The sequence below is a fragment of the Sturnus vulgaris genome, chromosome Z, assembly GCF_052056855.1.
Source record: "Sturnus vulgaris isolate bStuVul1 chromosome Z, bStuVul1.hap1, whole genome shotgun sequence".
In the NCBI taxonomy this organism is placed as follows: Eukaryota; Metazoa; Chordata; class Aves; order Passeriformes; family Sturnidae; genus Sturnus; species Sturnus vulgaris.
The window spans coordinates 58,199,700-58,221,712 of record NC_142283.1 but is presented as its reverse complement, the minus strand read 5'-3'; the positions used below and the strand labels follow the sequence as shown (position 1 = coordinate 58,221,712).

General features: G+C 35.1%; 1 protein-coding gene across 1 annotated transcript in view; it reads right to left on the bottom strand.

Annotated features, from left to right (window-relative positions):
* The window catches only part of SV2C (synaptic vesicle glycoprotein 2C), a 112,641-nt gene that overhangs the window by 58,909 nt on the left and 31,719 nt on the right, over window positions 1–22,013 (bottom strand). The window contains exon 3 of the mRNA XM_088157318.1: window positions 3,691–3,871. Coding sequence (XP_088013444.1) covers window positions 3,691–3,871 — 181 coding nt within the window. The remainder of the gene's footprint in view (window positions 1–3,690; window positions 3,872–22,013) is intronic.

The following is a 22,013-nucleotide window of genomic DNA, read 5'->3' as shown; positions in this document are numbered from 1 at the left end:
TTATTTCAGCTAGTTTTCACTGTATGAAAACTTTCATTTCTTTTGGAAGTAATATTTGGGCCGGATAAGATTGATTTTTCCCCACAAATTGTATAATCTCTGCGTATCTCAAAGCAAAAAAATGAAATTTACTGGGTTAAGACAAATCTGTAGTGCAGTTTTAATCGCTTTATTATACATTTAGTTGTTGCGTTTTTAAAAAACTGCACCTAAAATTATAAGTATTAAAAATATTAAATTAATAGTTTAGATTAATGTTTCTTAGAAATTGGGTGCAATTACGTATTTGAGAATACTATTTCACAGTGAAATTGTCGAACAGACAGCAGGTCCAGCTTCATTCAAGTTAACAACTATGTTGTGAGTCATGCCCTGTATCAGAGAAACCTTCCTTTGATATTTTCATACAGACACAAAAAAGTGCTTTTTAATGATAAATATTTGCACCTTCCCCTGGTGATGAATGACGAATACAACTCACAGTTCCTTTTCTAGATATTTTTGCTCTGTAGGAAACCATGTCCAGAGCCCTCCTAGACCATTATCAGGCTTTTGGATTCAATTTCCATTCGGGTTTTGATTTTTAACTGATCAATGGAAGAATCACAGTAATGGTATTTTCTGGAAAAGGAAATAATTTTGCAGACTTTCCAACATTTTTTCATTCTTTTTTCTAGCTTAAGTTTACCTTTCAGAATTTTTTATGTCTCAATACCCTTTATGCAGCAGTATCTTGATATTATTTATACCAGTTTGCATTCAAAATATCTTTTGTGCCTGCAAAAATTTTATTAGTCTTAAGTTTTTTTCAGATTAAAAATGGGGGGAAAGAGTATTTGAAGGGGTATTTTTTTCCCTGAACATTTTACTTCTGTAAACACATTTTCACTGCAAACGAGTATGAGAATAATATATTTTATTGTAGTTTTTTAATAAATAAAATATTTTATCAGATGCTGGTTCTATCTTTCACAGAATCATAGAATAACTAGGTTGGAAGAGGCCTCCAGGATCATCTAGTCCAACCCATGGCCTAACACCTCAACTAGATCATGGCACCAAGTGCCAATTATGCTTCTTAACAGGTTTTTTATTCTCTAGAAGATAACAGAGCAATTTAAACTCTATATACCTAAATGATTTTATATAATTTGTATACTTCTTAATATTTCAGTGATCTTTAGTTAAAAGAAATTGTCCAGATAACTCTCTGCCCCTTCAGAAAACTCCTACTCCTCTCCAGTCTGAGTAACAATACTATTTTGCCTTTACAACATACCATTCAGTTATTTCCTTCAAATCATTCTAATGCCATAGTTCGGCTCTTTGAATCATACAAAATTACTGGTACAAAGCATCCTCCCTTGAAAACAGAGGTATAGTGGAATGTCATCAAGAAGACTAGGGAAAATGTGCGCCTTTTCCCAAAGGAAACTGGAGACTTGGTTATCTGGATATGGAAAAGGATGAGGCACTCAATTATTTTTCCCCCTCAGTCCTCATTGTGAAGAGCTCTGCTCATGCCAGCTGCAGAAGGCAAGACAGGGGAGCTGGAAGAATGACAACATCCCACTGTAGGAGAAAATCAGGTTTGAGAACATCTAAGTAGCCTGAAGGCACAGCGGCTGATGGGACCTGGTAAGATACATCCATGGGTCCTGATGGAATTGGAAGACAAAGCTCCTAAGCCACTATCCTCCATACCTGAGAAATTGTGACAATTTGGTGAGGTACCCATTGATTGGAAAAGGGGAAAAAACCATCAAGATGAGTTTTTTTTCTCATCTAGAGGGTCTGAGAAACAGATTCTTTTCTAGAAACCTCATGGCTTTCACACTGCTACCCTGATACCATCTGAAGCGGATTATTCAGGGGAAAAAAACAATCTTTAGAGAAAACAGCAAATATGAGCCAGCCATGAACCTCTTTCTGCAGTAATTGCTATGAGGAATTACTCTGCAGTTTATGCTGTCTTTTTTGTTGTTGTTTGATTGATTTGGGGTTTGTTTGGTGTTGGAGAGTCCATTTAAAATATAGTACACGGTGACAAATTATCTATTGAACTATTCATGTAGCTCTCAAAGATGACATAGGAGAACTTTGAACAGAGTGGGGAAAGGCTAAGATACCAATACGAAGGGCCTGCTCTTTCAGCTACCATTAATCACAAGCTGAGTACACAAGAGAACATGGTTCTCAATCAAGGTCGTACATGTATAGCAAGGAAAGTTACAGACTTCTACTGTAAAACTCCTGGACAGGTGAGGAGGAAACGGTGCAGGCAAGTCTCTCATGAGGCATAATAAACACATATTTTGCAGTATATCCCAAAAGGGACAATTTAGGTTAAAGTCAAACCTGTCTGCCAAAAAAAACCCTTTGTAGCATAAGGGTCCAGACCTGCCCCAGAGAACTGGCCAGGCTAAGCAGTAATACAAACTTCTCGACTATGCCAGGATCACAGAACAGGAAAAGTGTCATGAAACATCATCTGTAGTATTTCTCCATGGAGTGAGAAAACATAGCTCCTGGAACTGATGGTGATTTATGATACGGGATTTTAAAAATTTTGTTATTCTATGGGATTTGGAGTTTTTAGGAATTAGAATATTGCCATTTTGCCCTATTGTCTTATAGAGTCATATCTGGCAATCTGATGACAGACTAAGGGGATTCTTCTAGCTAGATGACTCCTCACATTTTTTTCTCTCCTATTGTCCTTTCATTCCTCTTCCTAAATCAGTTTAAAACTAATGAGTGCAATAATAATTTCCTTTTTTGTGTTCATATCGAGCCCTAGCCTCCTTCAGACCAGTTCAAAGGATTTCTCAAAACACAAATATCACACAATTGTATTGCTCAACCATGGCTACGTACAATAAAGGCAACAAATCATAAAAGCATTGGAGTCTATGTGCATGACTTTACAACACAACTGCCGTGCTCTCACCAGATGCTGTCTATTCAGCATACTAAAGACTGAGAGTGGTCTGAATTGGAACTGTAAATAGGAGTCTTAATCAAGCAATAACTGAAAGTGCTAAACTAAGCAGGCTGCAGAACAGAGCTCTTGTTTGTCCTAGGGTGCAGTAAAGGTAGAAGCTTTCTCATTGTAATTTACTTATGTATCTCCATCTTTGGTCACAAAAGTCTAGATTTATAAATTAAATCACTGAGAAGTTATTTAAATTAAAAGTAAAGAAAACATAGGTCCATAAACACCATTCTTTCAGAGAGAGCAATAACATTTGGCACAATTTAGGACCCTGTTTAAATTTTACTATCTTGGTGCAGTGGTATTATAAACAATATTGTGCACACAAAAACATTAGAAACTTTACAAATATTACCAAAATCTTAGTGTACACCTGCGAGGAGAGCGTTATTTTGTTGGCTGAACGAGGTACAAAAAGAAGCTGAGGCACAAAAGAGTTAAACAAATTGATCAAGTTCACAAAACTTATCCTTTGCAATATAAGAACAAACTCAATCTCACAGTTTTCAGTCTGTGTCTTCCCCCCGTAATTATTCTTCCCCTTCAAGTTGTTATTTAAGAGTGTAATAGCTATCTTGCTTAATTCTCTCACCTCATACACAGACTGTATTTCTACACTGAATAGTGTGCTTTTGCAAACAGAAAAGTTTTATTAAAACAGAATTGTGAAAATGAAAAAAACTAGAGGAGCTTACCCAAATCCAGAAAACAAGCGACAGAAGAGGAAGAAGCCATAGCCCTGGACAAAGGATGAAAGGAAGGCAAAGAATCCATTGACAGACATGCATATCAGGAGTGATTGTCTCCTTCCCACCTTGTCTGCCAAGCCTCCCCAGAAGAATGCCCCCACCATCATCCCAAGGTACACTATGCTACCTGTAATACACAAAAATACAAAAAAGAGATGTTTTGTGAGCTACATAATTGACCACAATTGACCATACCACAATCAGTTAACCTTCTACATTTACAAAAAGAACAGTACACAGATGATATTTTTCCTTTCTAACTGAATATAAATTTGCAAATGTATCTAGAGAGAACAGATTTCCTACTGTCTTTGTCATCTGTTACCAGACACACTTAATACAAATATTAAACTGAAGCTTAATATAAATATTGAACAAGGTGCCTCCAGCTAAAACAATAAACAGGCAGGCAAATAAGCCTGAATAGGAGGAGAAAATGCCACTATTTCCTCAGAATTAAAATGAGTTCATGTTAAATATTGCAAAAAATTATTACTACCCCAACAGATACAATTTGTCTGAACATCTCTAGAATATAAACAGTCCTGCAGGGGATTAAACACTGGGATCACTTGGAGTAATATGTGTTAAATCTAGAGAAAGTTGATTATAAAACTAATACTTTCCACATGAGATGTATAGAATCCAGGACATCCATCTTGATAGTTTTTTCTCCCTCCTACTTCAGTGCTTTTTTTATTTAAAAAGGCAATGTCCTTTCAAAGCAAATCACTGTAATGTTATTGACTTGTTATTTTGGGGTTTTTTGTAGTGTTACCCCTTCCAATAATTTTGAACAGATCAAACACAGTTTAGCTATATTTATTAAAATGACAAAGCAAAAAATAATAATGGGGTGATATATTTTTAACATAAATTGTGTTTTCCACATGTACTTTCTCACAGAAAGATCAACTGAAATATTTAACATTTTGACTGTTCACATCTTAGCATATTGTACATAATTTCCTTTCCAAACACCCTGTGGAACCTTTGACAAAGATGTACAACACATTGAGCAGACTGTCAGAAGGAAAAAAGTAATTCACAAGTTTTGGACAGAACCATGAATATTGTATTTTTCTTGATACATGGAATTCTTTTTCCAACAAAAGTCTTGTTGAACTTTCCAGGTTAGGTTTTATATATTCTGCATATTGCTACCATCTCCTACATCTTCTTCAGAGCAGGAATTAATTACAAAGGTTCTATAAGTAATTAAAATACTAGAAAACCTTGTTATGTGTCTCCTTTTGATTGGTCTCAGAAATGGCCAAATTCTCTAGCATCTCTGCTGGACTCTAATTACTGTGAAATTCTGGCCTCCAGAAGCATCACCTCTGCCATGCAGAAGGTAGTTGGATGGTAAAGGAAGCTGAAAAAAACCCATTTAAATGCCTGGGCTTGGTTAAGTGCATATCATTGTAGAGTTTACTCATCAGTATTTCTGTTCTTGGAATTCAAGACGATAACATGTGAAGTGCTGGCATCTGCAGGGTCATATTCATCCTAAATTGTCCCGGTTCCCTCTCATGTTTTTTACAAGTAGTTTCCACTGCTGTTTCCTTATGAGACAGAATTTAAAATAGGATATTTTAAAAATAAGATGCACATTGTGTTAAATGCATATTAACGAAATTATAGAATGAAAATCATAAAGTGGTTTAGGTTGGAAGGGACCTTAAAGACCTTAAATTCCAATCCCCTGCCATGAATAGGGGCATCTTCCACCAAGTCAGATTTCTCAGAGTTGCATCTAATCTCAGGACAAGACAACAGATCCAATGTTGCTCATCGAAGAAGGACTGCTAAAGCAACAAAATCCAAATGAACAAGAGTTAAATGTCTTCTAAAAATTACTTTTGTCAATGGATATTTTCTAGATGTTGCTAGGTTCTTAGATTTTCATCAAAGAATACTGATGATAATGTGGGTAAATCCAGAATTTGCAGAATTACTAAGACATCTTTTTAAACTTTCTTTAGCCCAGGAAGGACACAGGCATTAAAACATTCTTTTTTGGTTTAGACGTGTTTAGAAGCAGAGATTTATTGGATAGCTTTTCCATTCTGATCAGAAATTTTATTCCACTAGTTGAGATTTTCCTGTAAATGCACATGGCTAATGTATTTTCTGGTCCTAAAGAGACAAAGGCTGGTGTATAGCTTAGCATATTCATTCAACTGCTTTAAGATCTCTACTGTGATCAAGGTTATTGTACCATGCTGCAGGTGGATCACTGCTCATAAGCAGTTTAGAAACTCCATCCAAATGATCTGCTGCTCGCTCGTCAATAGCAGTGAAAAGAGCGTAACAAAAATAAGCAAATAGCTGCATTGCCAGCAGACAGATTTCAAAAAGGAAAAAAAAATAGTTAATTTTTATTCTTATGGTGAAATTAATTACATTCTTCCCTGTATAAGAATTATTGGGCTTTCCCGGTCAACACTTGAATACAAGAAATAGAGAAGGCAAATTAAATAGCCTTTTATTTCTTTATAGAGATGACTTTGAAATATTTCTATGCAAATAATCCTAATTTTACCAATTTATATTCCTTGTGATGCACAAAAATATCAAAACACTTTGAAAAATGAAAGAAAAATGTTTCCAAGTCCTGAGTTTAAAAACATTAACCTTTCTTTTAGATGAAAAATCCTTTGGTTGTACTGTGTTTTGGACTCTTATACTGATGTAATTCTCCTAAAGAGCATTCAAAAGATGCTGCTAAAAATAATATTCTCATCCTGTCAATAAACTGCTATAAATAAGCTGGTCTCTGAGCTGCAGCATTATCTTATTCTTTCCCGTTATATTAACTTCCAATTTTTTCCTAATAGCCTTGCAGTCTTTGCACAAACCCTTTCCTTGACCAAAGATCTGTAACCCTTCCATCCTGAACCTAGTGCACGTACCAACAATACATGTTTCGGTGTATTTTCCTGTCTTACTTCTATTTTGTATTTTCTGTCTCTCTTTATTGTAAGAGAATCACAGAAACATAGAATGGTTTGGGTTGGAAGGGATCTTAAAGAGCATCAATTTCCAACCACCCTGCCATGGGAAGGGGCACTCCTCACTAGATCAGATTTTTCAGACCCCCATCCAACCTGGCCTTGAAAACTTCTAGGAGAGGTGCAGTCTCAGCTTCTCTGTACAATCTGTTCCAGTGCCTGACTACCTTCATAACAAAGAACTTCCTCCTTATCTAAACCTGCTGGATTCTGAACATTCTCTAGATTCTGGGCATCTCTCATTGGGACTAGCATCAAAATGTTAGGAGTGGGATAGATTTAAGATCTCCTCCCTGTAATCTTTAGTTTAAACCCTTCCTACATCATGTAAAGGAAGTGCTCTTCCTCTCAACTTCCAAATTTTTCCTTAAGATCGTTTTACCCTGCAGCAATATTCACAGTAAGTCATAAAAGTGACTTATGGCAAAGGAGAACTCTAACTATGTAAAATAGCTGAACAACCACCCAACAAATGCAAGTAACCAACTAGATAAGATAATTTTATTGTCATCAGATTATCATGAGCATTTCCTTTCCAACTTTTGTAGCTCTTGTTTATTATGTTATGCCACTGGTCATAAATCTCTTGTGGACAACGCTAAATTTTTTCCACATCTTTCATAATTCACACATTATATTTTGCATAAATTCATATATGTAAAAATTAAATACCATGTTGATGGTCAGACCTTATACCTCATTGCCTTTAAAGACTGATCACCAAAACAATACTTGTATAGGTGTACTTGTACATATGCATATAGATGACAACCTAGCATGTGATGCTGAGGGTGATACTCCCTTTTTGAACAGCTACTACCAATCACAAGACTGGCTGCTTTTCTTTTTCTTTTCAGTACAGCACACTCATGCCTCTAAAGAAATCAATTGCTACAGTGGAAGGAACACACTGGTTTGACATCCAGTCTGATCTTAGAACATATTTTTAAATATTTTAAAATATAAAGATATTAAAGATATAGTCGAATGATATCTGTATCAAATGTCTTGGATTTTCTCCACAAGGTAACATGTAATCTAAAACTCTATCAATTTATTGAAGAGCACTGAGAAGAGGCAGATGGCAGCTGAAAAGAAACATGTTAAAATAAATAATCTATTTTATTGTTCTTTTAACAATAGTTCCTTTGTTCTTTTGTTTTAACAATAGTTCTATTGCTATTTTAACAAGTTTTAACAAACCTGTATTTACTTTCCACAGCAGTAATCTTACATACTTTGATGATTTTCACCCACTGCACAAACGCACATAATACACTCTTACATCCTCTTCAGACAAGGGAACCCGAGTCTGGAATTGTTTTACACAATGTCCACACTTTGGCTACCAGGTGGCTAGATATTTTTTAAATGGATGTGCACACAGTTTATTTCAGACTTCTAGAAAGTGTTTAGCTTTACAAAGCAGCTGACCAAGAACTCCCTCGGTATCCAAGTGCTAGTTATGGACAATTTAAATAATGACATAACACTAAATGCATAACCAGTCACTTAAGTTCAGTTAAGCAGTGTTTTACTCCTTGTACTGCCATAACTTCATTCATTACATCTATTGTAATTCCAGGCTATCCTGGTATCTGAATGATAGACAAAACCTCCTGAGAAATCAGTTTGTAAGTATATTTAATCAGGAAAAGATATGGCAATGGAGAAAAGTCAGACTTCATTGCAATAGAGAGACTCAGAAGCTATGGGACTCCCTGATTAGCTTTTTGCATTAACATACCTATTATAAATTAGTTATAAAACTAGCATGAAATTGTTTTTTTCCTGTTGTGTTGTTTAGGTAATTCGTCTAAATGAGGAATGCATTTCACACAGTCAGAAAAAGTACTTACGTTATAAAAACAACTTTAAAAATAAGATTAAAATACTATTTATCTTTTGGGAAAAGCAATTATAAATGTAGTGCTAAGGCAGTTCCATAAGAAGCAAAACAATTTTCATAAGATTTATAATGTAATCAGTGTTTTACTTACTTGTACTAGGATCTTCCCATATCTTTTAGAATATAATGATTCATAGTGAAGTACTGCAATGCCTATAAGTAGCTTAATGAATATAAGAATAAGAATAACCAGATTTATCTTTTTTTAACCCCGATAATACAGTATGTTTGGAGTTTAAGGATGATAATCTTTCAGAATGGTATTTAATTAGAATATTTTAATAGTTTTTTTTGAACGGAAAAGGCTTGGAAAATAGTAGCAACTCATACAGCAACTGTAGAACATAACCTCTAATTAAGTGTTTGCAATGGGAGGTAATTGAGTCAAACACTTATCCGTTCAGACAACAAATATAAGGAAGGTGTAATAACTCCAGAATTGACAAAGAACTTTAATTTTCTACGGCCCCTGTCTTTGGATGTCTAAAACGTATGTATTCAGTATGTTCAATCTTCACTTTTTATTTTTAATATTATGCCATTCATCCCCTCAGCTCTATCACGGCTGCAATTCTCATACATAAAGAATTGCCACAAACTAATATTTCTCTGTAATGACTATTTCTTCTTTTCTCTAAATGGTTCTTGCAGTGGTGAAACAACAAGCTCTATATGCATAGATTGTCAAAATTTTAATGTGTGGATCTAAGTGGTTTAAGTAAAAAATTTTTCAGCCATCTGAAAAAACTGACAGGTACTCTCTTCCAATAAACATGTGAGATAGACACCATATCAACTGAGACTAAACTTTTGCATGACTCAAGTTCAAGACTTCTCAAGCCTTGGATTTCCTTCATCTAAATGCTAGCTGTTTCTTGCAGTAATCATTTTGTGTCAACTTCAGATATGACTTGTCTTACCTAATAATATGCAATGTATGCAAATCCCTAAAATGCCACAGCATATCAGGCACTTTCTGTATTACTACTTTTCAGACTAATCCACTCCTCCTGCCTTCCCTTTCAGGACAACTGCAGACAATCTTCGATATGAAGTGTCATACTCTTTAGTGCAGATGCTTAATTACACATCTGTTTTGAAGCTGTTTGCTCTTTGGCTTACCATACATCTACAAACAATCAAGTTTCACTTGTATTATTAGAATAATTTTTAGAAATCAGGGCAATGGGGTTTATCTGATTAAATAGATGAAAGATATAAAGCTATTTTAAAATGAATGCTGAAGCTCCTCATTCTCAGTATGGAAGTTTTTACAGCCCCTATCACGCTGCAGTGATTTGTGGGCCTTCAAGAAGGAAACTTGCTGAACTGCAAGCTAAACTCTGTACTTAGCTCTCTAATAGTAATAATTCCAAAGTGACAAATAGTTGCATGACAAACCATTTTGCTTTTGCATATTTTTTTAGCTGCTTAGTTCACAACACATTCTGGATATGCTTCACAGTCAGTAAAAAAAGGACAACTTCATCTCCATAATAACTAAAGAAAGATATAAACTCAAAAAAAAGAAAAGACTAAATTCCAGTGAGACCCTTGGAAAAAGAAAATACAATCTCATCTCTTCTTAAACTCATGGAGCAATACAGAAACATTAGTGTTTTCAAGAAGGCAAAAAAAAACTTAAAAAAATATTGTTTCAACCCAGAACATATTTTAAAAAATTATTTATTTATTTCTAAAATTCTGTTTCTTTAGTGTTTACATAAGAAAGCAATTCAGGGATGTCCTCTGATGTACAAGCTAAAGAATACATCTCATACAGTTGATAGCTTACTGCAATGAATTTAAAACAATGCAAGAAATAGCGTCTCTACTCCATCAGTGGGAAAAAAATCTCAAACAACCTAAACAAACATTAAACAAAAGAAACACCTACCAAACCAAAGCACCACTTTCAAATATGCCTACAAACATCAGATGACATTCAGTCAAATACCAACCTAGAAATTCCATATAAACAAAAATCAAATTAACTCTATCCAATGTTCACATAAAATGATCCTGTTCTCAAACAATACTGATGAGCTGCAATACAGGATCTCAACCATGAAAATCAAGAAAATGGAATTTAAAGCAGAAACAAGAAAAACAATATCATACTCAGCTGATCAGCATAGACAGGAAAAGAGCAAGTAACTCTACAGCTCTTCATGCAAACCTCTTTAAGACAGTGAAAAAAAAACATTTTTAGTGGCACAAAAAATTTAAAAATACACGTTTGTCATACTATGACAGGCAATTATAATTTGATGAATAATTTAGTAAAAGACAAATTGCTGTGAGGTTGCCTAGTAATATAGTACTAAAGAGAAGTCTCACAAATACAAAACAAAATACACAGTCTAAAAAAATACAAAGCCTGAAATGGAAATTAAAAAGAACACAAAACTGCGGGTTTCTTCAATGTTTTTTCCTTTTCAAAAGAATCAAGTCCAAATTTTCCAGACAACTTATCTTGAAAAGGGAAATAAATACAGAAGCCAATATGGAGCCTCCAATTTTGCTGAAAAACAACTGAAACTATGTGGATAGGACTTCTGGCATATTTAGAAAGCAGAAAGATTGTAATACAAGACAAAATTTGAGAATACATAATTTTATGTCACCAAAACTTTGAATGGACAAATACGTACAATTTATTTGTCTCAAATTAACACTGAGATGTAAGTAAAAATCTCATGACCTGATGTCATGGCTACCCAAATTGATCAGCCTGCTCTTCCAAGGTCAAAAGGTCAAAGGTGAGCCAATTTTTTTCTTAGAAGGAAAGGTGAAGTGACTACTGTTCTATCCTCTCCAATAAATAAAGAAAACAAAATAAAACTAAACCAGAAACAACAACCCAACAAAAGAAAAAGAAAAAGAGAAAGAAAGAGAGAAAGAAAAAGAAAAAGAAAAAGAAAAAGAAAAAGAAAAAGAAAAAGAAAAAGAAAAAGAAAAAGAAAAAGAAAAAGAAAAAGAAAAAGAAAAAGAAAAAGAAAAAGAAAAAGAAAAAGAAAAAGAAAAAGAAAAAGAAAAAGAAAAAGAAAAAGCAACAACAGCAACAACCAGCCCCTAAAGAACCAAACCAAACCAAATCCACTTTTTTTTTCCCCCAGGAACACAGCTTGCATGTCTCAGGAATCTACTCCAATGTGCATCTATCCTGAGCAAAATCACAAAGATTAAAACTCATCACTAGAAATGTTTGATCAAAACTCTCCTAGTCCTCTAACAGAAATACTGTCCCTGTGAAAATCAGAGTCCACAACAATCATTCACACAAATTTTATTCAGTTATTAATAATGTTTTTTTTTTCCTCTGGCATCCCCATGTTATATTTATATAACATAAGCCTAATATGCTTAATTTCGATTAGTTTCCTGCACCTCAATTTTGAGATCTACAACCCGCAGTTCTTGTGACATAAGGCTCAATTTAATTCCATCATGAAGCATTTTCTGCTGCAAGATTTCCCCTCCCAGGGCTAATGAGACTAGTTTTATTTTAAATACTTAGTGCAGACCAAGGTGATATAGTTCTAGACCTTTACATTATCAGTTTATTTTGAAATACATCATATATACACTTTCCTTATTGTGACATTCATCCTACAGTAGATTTAAAATTTACACCAGCAGGTGTGCTGATACTTTTTTTTTAACTAATGAAATAACACTCAGTTTTAGAGTATTATTTCATTACTAACACACATTCTTGTGCACTCAGATATTATTTTAATTGAAACACTGTAATGACAAAAGGAATAACTGCTTCTGGTTATCCTCATAGCCAAATTAGATAAATTAATAAATTAATAGAAGAAGATCAGGAGCTGTAGAGATTGTGACAGGTAATAGATTACTTGCTAGGGTGAGGAATTCTCTTCACAGCTGCATTTTCTGATAAGGCGGCAGTACATTGCCATCATCTCTTCTACTTTTAAATGCTATCGGCCAATAACTTAAGTCATTTTAGAAAGTGCTATCTCCTACCAGATGTTAGCATAATTTTTATTTATTCCATAACAGATTTATCAGAATAAAAATTTGATCAGAGTTATTCCATTTCTTCATTGGAATAATTTATAAACTGGATACTAACAGTCACTATTTCAGCACACAGTATCACACTGCTATTTCATAGAGATATTACTTAGCTAAATATATAAACAATGCATTATTTTAAAAAGACTAAAGCACTATTTCCTTGCTACTTCCAACACATATAGTCCATCGGCATTCAAATTTATCAGCATGGAACTGTAAAAACCAATCAAGATGATAGCTACCAATATGCAATATATAGAGTATAAACTCAGGTAGTCTCAGGTGATGACATGAAGCTGTTGACAGATTCCCTAGGCGCTATCACTGAACACATTATACTCACATTATCTTTTCCTTTGATCCAACAATTCCCTCTAGCACTAGCCAGAAAATCCTAACAGACAAGCTTTGGATAAAACACACCTAGTTAAGCTGTTCTAACCCCTCTAATTCCTGTTTTAGCCCACTGCAACTGTGGAGGTTCCTCTGGATTTTTCTGCTCTCAGATTTAGATGCTAAATTCAATGCACTCTTTGTCCACCTCTGAATTGACCCTGTCATGGTAGAAATTGCTGTGACTTTGCAATTTGAAAGGCACTTCCATGGCAGTTCTGAGAATCAGAATTATTATAAATGCTGCATATACTTGAACAGTACATAGCACTGTGCAATGAGCTAGGATTAATTAAATTTCAAAGCCAAAAGATATATTTCACTAAAGCTTTAAATTGCCCGTGCAGTCATCTACATTAATCATCTCATTTCATATCAAAACTGTTCATTTTGGCTACATGTTTTATTGCCTGAATATTAATTTTTTATTCAACTAGTCCTGCTTCTGACCCTAAATAGAACACAACCCATGAATATCACTAACTTTTAATTAGTGTTGAATTAAAACAAAAATTCCAAACCATAAAAAACTACATTAATAACACATGCATTCAACGCAGTAAATCAAAACATATGATACTAAGAACTAATTAACAAAACCAGAATCTCAGTAGTTTCTTTTCAATATTTAAGTTAACCATTGTTTATCTTTCCAGTGTTCATCTTTTCAATATTTAAGTTAACCATTGTTTATCTTTCCAGTGTTCAATCAGACATTAAATCTCTTTTCTCTAACTGTATCCCAGTGCAGAAGTAAACTTCTTTCCTCGTAAATGGGAGAAAACACCTTTTTATTTTGTTCCATCCATACAGTGGCTGTTACCATCATTGTTCCAATGAACTGGAAGGTCGGGGAAAGAAAAATTGCACTAAAAAAACCCCACCCAAAACTAAATTAAAGAAAAACCCTAACCAAGCAGTTTACTTTCAGAAATATACACTGAATTAGGCTGAACTTGTTCAGAAACAGGTTACCAAAATTAATAAGGGCCGGAAAAATTAAGTGTCTGAAACACACATTTCCCAGTGTCTGACAAGATGCCTGGTCTACCTCACCTTGCACAGAGCTGCATCAGAGTGAAAACAATCTTCCATCCCATGTCTTCTTTCTGCTTTCCAATTTAGAGTCAATGAAACAGATGATTAAATAATCCAGTGTCAGAATTAAGAATAATGGATCAGAATTCTCTTCTGTGTGCTGCCAATACACCTGCAGGTGCTGGTGAAGCTAAACAGACTTTTAAATTATGTATTTACCATAGTACTGGGAGGCACAGATATAATGTGTAAATGGAAAATTTTTTAGATGAGTGAATCTATCAGTTCATAATATCCATTTAACATGACTTGCTGGTGGCAACTTCAGGACCAACCTTGAAAATTGCCCTGAATTCTAATGGATTAGGAAAATACTCGTTCTCTGCGAAAATGAGCAGGTCTGACAAATGCCAGACAAAAGCAACATGCAGCACAATAGAGTCACATATTACATGGGTTGTATTCATCCATATTCTCTCAAATTGATATAAGATTTTCCACTTCTCGCCAGTAGAAAGCAAATAATTTCACTGCAGATAGACTGACATGAAGAAATTTGCAGATAGCCGTATTTGCCTATCACTGAAAATGCAGACCTTTTTAACACTATGGATGTAAAGCCAGTTTCACTTTACACTATTTTCTTAATTTTTCTACGTTATAGTATTCTCCCAAATTTCTGCAATCCCCTCAAAAAGCTATAAAAAACCACCTTTCTGCCTGTTAAACAGTTTTTGTGAGTCTTCGAAAACACTTTGTCCATTATATGTTTATCCTGAGTAAAGATGACTTGCTAAGCAAGAATAACACAACATATGTAATGTGTCATCAAAACTGCTTGGCTTTTTTCCACTCTAGCTGGAGCAGGCTGGTAGATGCTGTGTAAACATGTCTTGGGTTTAGGAGAGCTGAGGAACAGCATTTTCCAGTTAGCAGTATGGAAGAGCCCATCTAGCAGTGTGAGTAGTAAAGTTGATCTGAGTGTAACATCTGAGATTCACTAGATAAAAACAATATGTACAGAACTTTCCTAAGTTACCCATAGTTCTGCTCACACAAATCTGTGAGTAACTCCTCCCAGACTCCTGTGGCCTGTTAGTAGCATGTGAAACTACAAAATCTTACATTTATATTGTTCCCTCATATAAAGACTTGTCATTCTGTATAGGGCTGACAAAGCATTGAAAAATGAGTAGGACTAAATGCAAAAAAGAAACTTTATTATAAATGTCAGTAAATCACAGTATCCAGGACAGACTTATAACTACCATTATAGCTATTGCTGAAAAAGCATCTGCATGCAGGGAAGATTTTAAAAAACATACATATGTCATATTCATTTATGTGTTCTAGCAGTGACTCTGTATTATTCCTTCATCTACATATTTATTGTATAATATTGTATAACCACCACTTTAATTCTGCATCAGCAGAAGTGATATTCCATACATTTGAAACAATCATAAACTGATAATTCAAACAAGTTAAACAAGTGTGTAGAGTGAGAATCAATGCACCCATCACTAGGAAAAAAATTATATCTGCAGTAAAATGCAGTCAGAACACATTCTTAAAATTATTTTTATTCTGTATTTTCCGGAACTGGCACTCCCTTAAACAAGCCAAAGGTCTGGAACAAGAAGCTATTTCAAATGGTTGCTGTAATAACATACAATTTATAATAATATTCAATTTTCTTTCAATTCTTCAACATACTGATAGTGTAAGACAAAAAGACAAGTCAAACTTTGACAGGCTCAAAAATCCTTGACTGATTAAATTCAAGGATTAAATGCATAGGAAGATACTTACTCAGCTGTGACGACCAAGACATTAAATAATGTTTGGTCCATGTCTTAAGGAATTTCATTAACACTTTTTCTGAGAAAATATTTCTTCTTCTTGACAAGGAACTCCTACATTCTCTGTTTCATTTCATAGCTCAGCATTTGATGCAAGATGCAAAATTCAAAGCTACACAAAAAATATGAAAGCTTGCAGATTATACTAAATTCTGTTGCAGAACTAACCAGAGACTTGGAAGAAAGTGCACAATCATATTTTAAATGTTCAGCTTTGCTAAAAAATTCTATTTGACGTATTGATTTAAGAAGTGATGCATTGTCAACCAGGGATCCCATGATAGCTGAGAGAGGGAGGAAAAAGTGAAGGCGACAGCCAAATTAAATTTGTGAAATCAACATGGCCCTCAGGCTTTTCCTTTGGGAAGCATTTCCTTCTTTTGGCTGCTTTTGTCAGACTATAAATTTGTGTGACATAAATGGTAAAATTACTGATCTGTGATGGGATAGGGAGAGCCAGAGAATAGCCTGTCATGACCAAAAAGCAGCCCAAAGATTTTAGATTATTTTAGACAAACTCAATCTCTGAGACAGATTTGAAGAAAACTATAAGCAATAATTATTTAACTTTCATTTTCTATGCACATAAATGGTACAAAAGGCTAGAGAGTAGCACCTTGGAAAGGGATATGGAAGGTCAGCCTGGGTCAGCAGTGCCCTGGCAGCCAGGAGGGCCACCTGTGTCCTGGGGGCACCAGGCACAGCATCGCCAGCCAGGCAAGGGAGGGATTGTCCTGCTCTGCTCTGCACTGAGGCAGCCTCACCTCGACTGCTGGGGGCAATTTTAGGTGCCACAATAAAAAAGACAATAAACTATTAGAAAGTGTCCAAAGCAGGGCAATGAAGGTGATACAGAATCTTGAGGGCAAGCCTTACGAGAATTTTTTAAAAAACTTCAACATGGTTGCCATAATTAAAAAAAAAAAAACCAAAAATATTTTCCCCTGGAATTTTCAAGTGTCTAAGAGTACATTTTCTAGGTCAACACAATCATAAAAATAGAGTAACAGAGCCTGGGTTTCCTTTATTTTACATCACTTGTGGTGCATTGTGTTATACCTAGTGCAGTACCATACTAATAACTGGAATATAACCAGAAGACACTCACTTTCTCCCGTTGTATTTTATGCAGTAACATGTAATAAATCTCATTCATCTCTAATAACCTATACTAATATTTAACAAAAAAAAGACAACAAAGTTATGCACAGATAACTACTTACAGCAGCAGAAGGCATTTTACTCATTGTAATGTAAGGACAGTTTTGTGACAAGCTATTAAAATTCAAACTTCTTAACCAGTAAATAATCCCACTAGGCATGTAGATACATGAATATTTAAAAAATACTCCCTTCAAATTCAGGTTGTGCAGCCCTTTATTCACCGACATTTTGTCACATGCTTCCAGGTTTCTGCCAGATCTCAGGAGGAGAACAAATAATTCAAGCTATATGATTTTGCCTGAATTAATTTAGACACTAGTCTGTGTTCGAAACAGCAAGCCTATGTACAATCCATGAGTTCTGATCCTCTTTTCCTTTCAAAGTTTACTGAAGTGTAACAGCTGCAGCATATGTTTTAGTCATAGGTAAGTGGAAGTATCATACATTTGCAGTCAACTAATCAGAAAAAGTTTTGGTTTGGAGGGACTTTTGAAGAGCTTTATTCTGACTTCTGCTAAAAGCATGGCTGCCTTCAGAGCAAGATTTCTTTGCTTCAGGCCTTCAGTTAACTTTTGAAAATATCCAAAATATCCCACAGCTTCTCTATGCAACATTTCCAGTGGTTGATCCCCTCACTTTGAACTTTCTTCATCGTACCATATGATCCCCAATTGCAACTTCTGATCTTTGTGCTCCTCTGAAAAAAATTTTAATCCACCTTCACTATAGTTTCTCTCAATTTTGCTGCCAAATAGTGCAGAAAGATTCACCTCAGACCCCTTTCCTCCATGCTAAACAAGACCGAGTCCTTTTGCTTCTTATATGCTGTGTATTCCATTCCTCTTGTCACATTCCTGGTCCTCTACTAAATTTGCCTGAATTTTTAAATTTCTCTTCTCAGGTGGTTCCATAACAGTACAGAGAATCCAACATGTGAGCTCACTGTGTTGAGAATATAAAATAATCACTCCTCTCTGCTTACTGGTCACTTTTGCCAATGCAGCTGCAAGGCACTGCTGTCCTAGGTCATCTTGCTTCCTACTGAAAACCACAGATCCTTCTGCAGAGCCATTTGCCATCCAGCATTTTAGTGATAATTCTCTACCAGTGACTTGGGTTACTCTGTCCCATAGAAGGACCTGTATTCATCACTGGTAAGTTTCAAGGAAGGTATTTGTTGAATATAAAGTGCTGAAAATGATCATTGCAAAACCAGAATCAAATTAAATAGCAAGGATCCGGCAAGTCAGTCCTTCTTTAAACTAAGAAGTGGAAAAATTCAGAGATCATTTTGTATTCTTTGCAGAGCTTATAAGCACATTGCATCAGCTACCAAACCTCTGGAGAGAACTTCTTCTAATGCAAAGAGAAAGGACTGTGTAGATTAGAATTATGCATGTTATGTTTGGTAGGTTTTAAGACAGAGTAGGCACGGGAAACACTGTTATTAAAGCAGCCAATGTACAAATTAGTAACCAATGCAGAATTGGTAGGCTGTTGTCCCAGGCTGAGAACTACTTCTGCCCAAAAGACCTAGTTATGTCAATTATATTCTTCTTTCTACAAATGCTACACAAAATTTGATTATTAAATTCAGAAAATAACAGAAAAAAACCCTTAGATCAAGGCATTATTTGACACTAAATATGGGATTTCAGAGAATAATTTTATTTCCAAGATAAGCTGTTTGTTGCTATTCATATTCACAGTACCTGCATTATCAGTCCAGTGATTTACCACAATACTTGTGTTTTTTAGATGGAAGAAAATGTTTGTAGGCTGACTCACCAGCAAATAACGATAAAAATTATTTCTAGGTTTGTTACTGTACTGCCTGTTAACTTGTATCAAAGTCTTGACTGACACATAGGTTAACACAATGGTAAGACAAAACAGAGAAGACTATTCTTCCTCAAGAGATCATTCCATCTAAACTTCATATAGAGGAATTCTAAACAAACCAGGGAGACTTAGTAATCATTGAGGAGAAATTGGCCTCTGTAAAGGATATCAATCAGTAAATAAGAGAGCCTAATGTACACATGCAAAAACCAAAAATAAAAGATTTTGAAATAATCACTAAACCCTGAGATGTTCAGATTTTTTCTACTACAGATGTGGGTAGGTCACTGAGCAACCTTATTTAGTTAAAGCTGTCCCTGCATATATCAGGGATTTGGATTGTATGTCCTCTTAAAGGTCCCTTCCAAACTCAAAGTATTCTATGATTCCATGATAAAGTACTCATATGTGACTTTATAGGCTCTGAGACGTTGCTGGTGATCAATAAACAGTGATCTCAAGCTCATGCAAGGGTCAGTATGGAAGGATTTTGGGAAATTGTCCTTGTGAAAGTGAATTTTTAAAAAGTAAAAAATGCAACAGGGAGGATCAATAAATATTGTCACATGTTTTTAATTAGCTACCATTCCCTAGGAAACCGTCATGGCATGATATATGAGAAATCAGTTTTTACAACTAAATCAATGAATGCTTTTTCAAAAACAAATTAAGATGTTCTTAGTGTGTATCTTGATAGTCTAGAAAATTGCCAGAAAAATAAATATTATGTATGGATACTGATTTTACCTTATAGCTCTTAGCATTAGTCCTGTGATTTTAATACTCTAACAACATTAGAATACTCTGGATTATGGAATTCTAATCATGAAAAAAAGATTTATGCCTGTCTGGAAGACCCCAGTTAGGATGTAATTATAAGGTGAAATCACAAGTGCAATTAATTGAAATGCATGGCCATGAGGGCCCAGTTATGACAACATAAAAAAGCTTTCACTAAGCACTCACTGCTAAATGAATATTTTGTATCAGTGGAATTAAGGTTATGCTGTCTGCAAGCAGTGTATCTACTCTGTTTATAAGCCATAGATAACATTGGTGCACTGATGACTTGCAGCTTATGATATATTTCTAGTAACAATGGGGAAGAAATATATTTTTTTGGTGAAATTATTGCTAAAAGATTCACGTGTACCAATGCCTTCAATACATACTGGGAAAGAAATTGCTTATCTCCATTCTGTCCTGCTTTTTTGTACGTTAATCTTTTAGAACATAATTATTTGTTTGTTAATACCACAATAGAGAGGCTAGTTTCATATTATTGCAAAAGGAAGATACATTACAATTTCTGTACTTTGGGCATGAGAATACATTTCTTGCAGAGCTGAGTTTTCCGGGGCTGTTACCTCAATTTTGTCAACAAGCATCGTTTATACACACACACACACACACACACACACACACACACACACACACTTGTAACTATGAGGTATTTAACAGCTTCTGTACTGAATTTGGTTAAACGTCTACAGAGTTATTCCAGTACATGTCAGGACAGAATTATAGGAACTCTAGTTCTTGACCTGGGTCAGACCCCAACAGGTGGATGTGAATACTCATGACCCCTACTACTGTGGGAGCAATACTCCCCACTCCCAATTACAAATGCCTCCACAATGTTTAATGCAGTTGTTTAAAAAGAACACTATTTGTAGAAAATACAATGCAATATGAATTAATGCAAATATGAATTAATTGGAGATTTGGGGGTTAGCCTTATATTTTGTTGCCCCGGAGAACAAAGACAACTTTGACTGTTTCATTTTTTGAGAAGGGTATGTGTGGTAAAACAAAAGGATTTATCAGTAATTTAAAAATAGGGGTGAGATAAATTTTTAAAAATATAGAAAAATTTTAATAACATAAATTTAATTGCAATATAAAAATTATAAGAATTAAAAAAAAAATTAAAATTACAAAAATTATAAAAATTGAGATGTAGGTTTTAAAGATATTGTCAACTGCCCAGGACTAGATGCAAAAAATCATGCTAAAAAAGCAAGTTGGGCATTCATTACTTTTCTAAGATGCATTGTGTATTATTATCTGCACTGACTCATTGACAATTATCTAGTGATACAGGTTTGCATTGGTTTTGCTTCTCATCTCTCTTTAAGAAGCAGACCTGAAAGTTCACAGGTACAAGCATGACACATACAATGTTGGCATTTCATGTAAACAACCAGTACAAAACAGATTCATTCAGCCTCTTTAACCGTTAAAACTTATTAAAAATAATTTTTTCCCTCCATTTTAAGTGTAATCACTGCATTATATATATCTAGGCAAAGGAGTTCTAATAACAAATGATCAAATGGCAAAGAATAAGGCAAAGGATACAGCCATCTGAGAGCTCCTCACCTGTTTCCACTTATGCTTCTGTCACCTGCAGAGAGGCTTAAAGATATAACTGGAGGAGACTGCAGCCCACAGTACTGAAACCCACAGAACCAAACTGCTGGTATCAATATGTCAGGAAACTAAGCAAAACTAAAATGAGATCTGTTGCAACATAGCCATGTGCTGCAAAGATGGAGGGTACAAGCAGAACATCCGCTAGAAAACAAAGGCTTCTAAACATTTTACAAGAAGACTTCCTTTTCTGTAATAGTCTCCAGGCCCAAATCACTTATCTACAAATATACATTCCAATTCCTGCTCTGTCCCAATTGTCCAGGCTCCTTTCTGCCCTCTTCCTTGGGGAACCATTTCTAAAACTTTTCTCCACAGGCCTGCCACACGAGAGCCTTGTTTTACCTGGTGTGCCCAGGCATGTCCAGGGAAGACAGCATGGACCTGATGGCAGCCCTGTTGCTCTCACCAAACCACACAAGGCTGGCTCAGATTGCCTGTTTCCCACACCACAGGAGGGAATGGGCAAGGGGATGAGACATGGCTCATCCCATCAACAGAATGGACACAAAAAGTACACCTCAGTCCCCTGTTCATTCTTCTGTCACCCTGATCCTAAGTAAA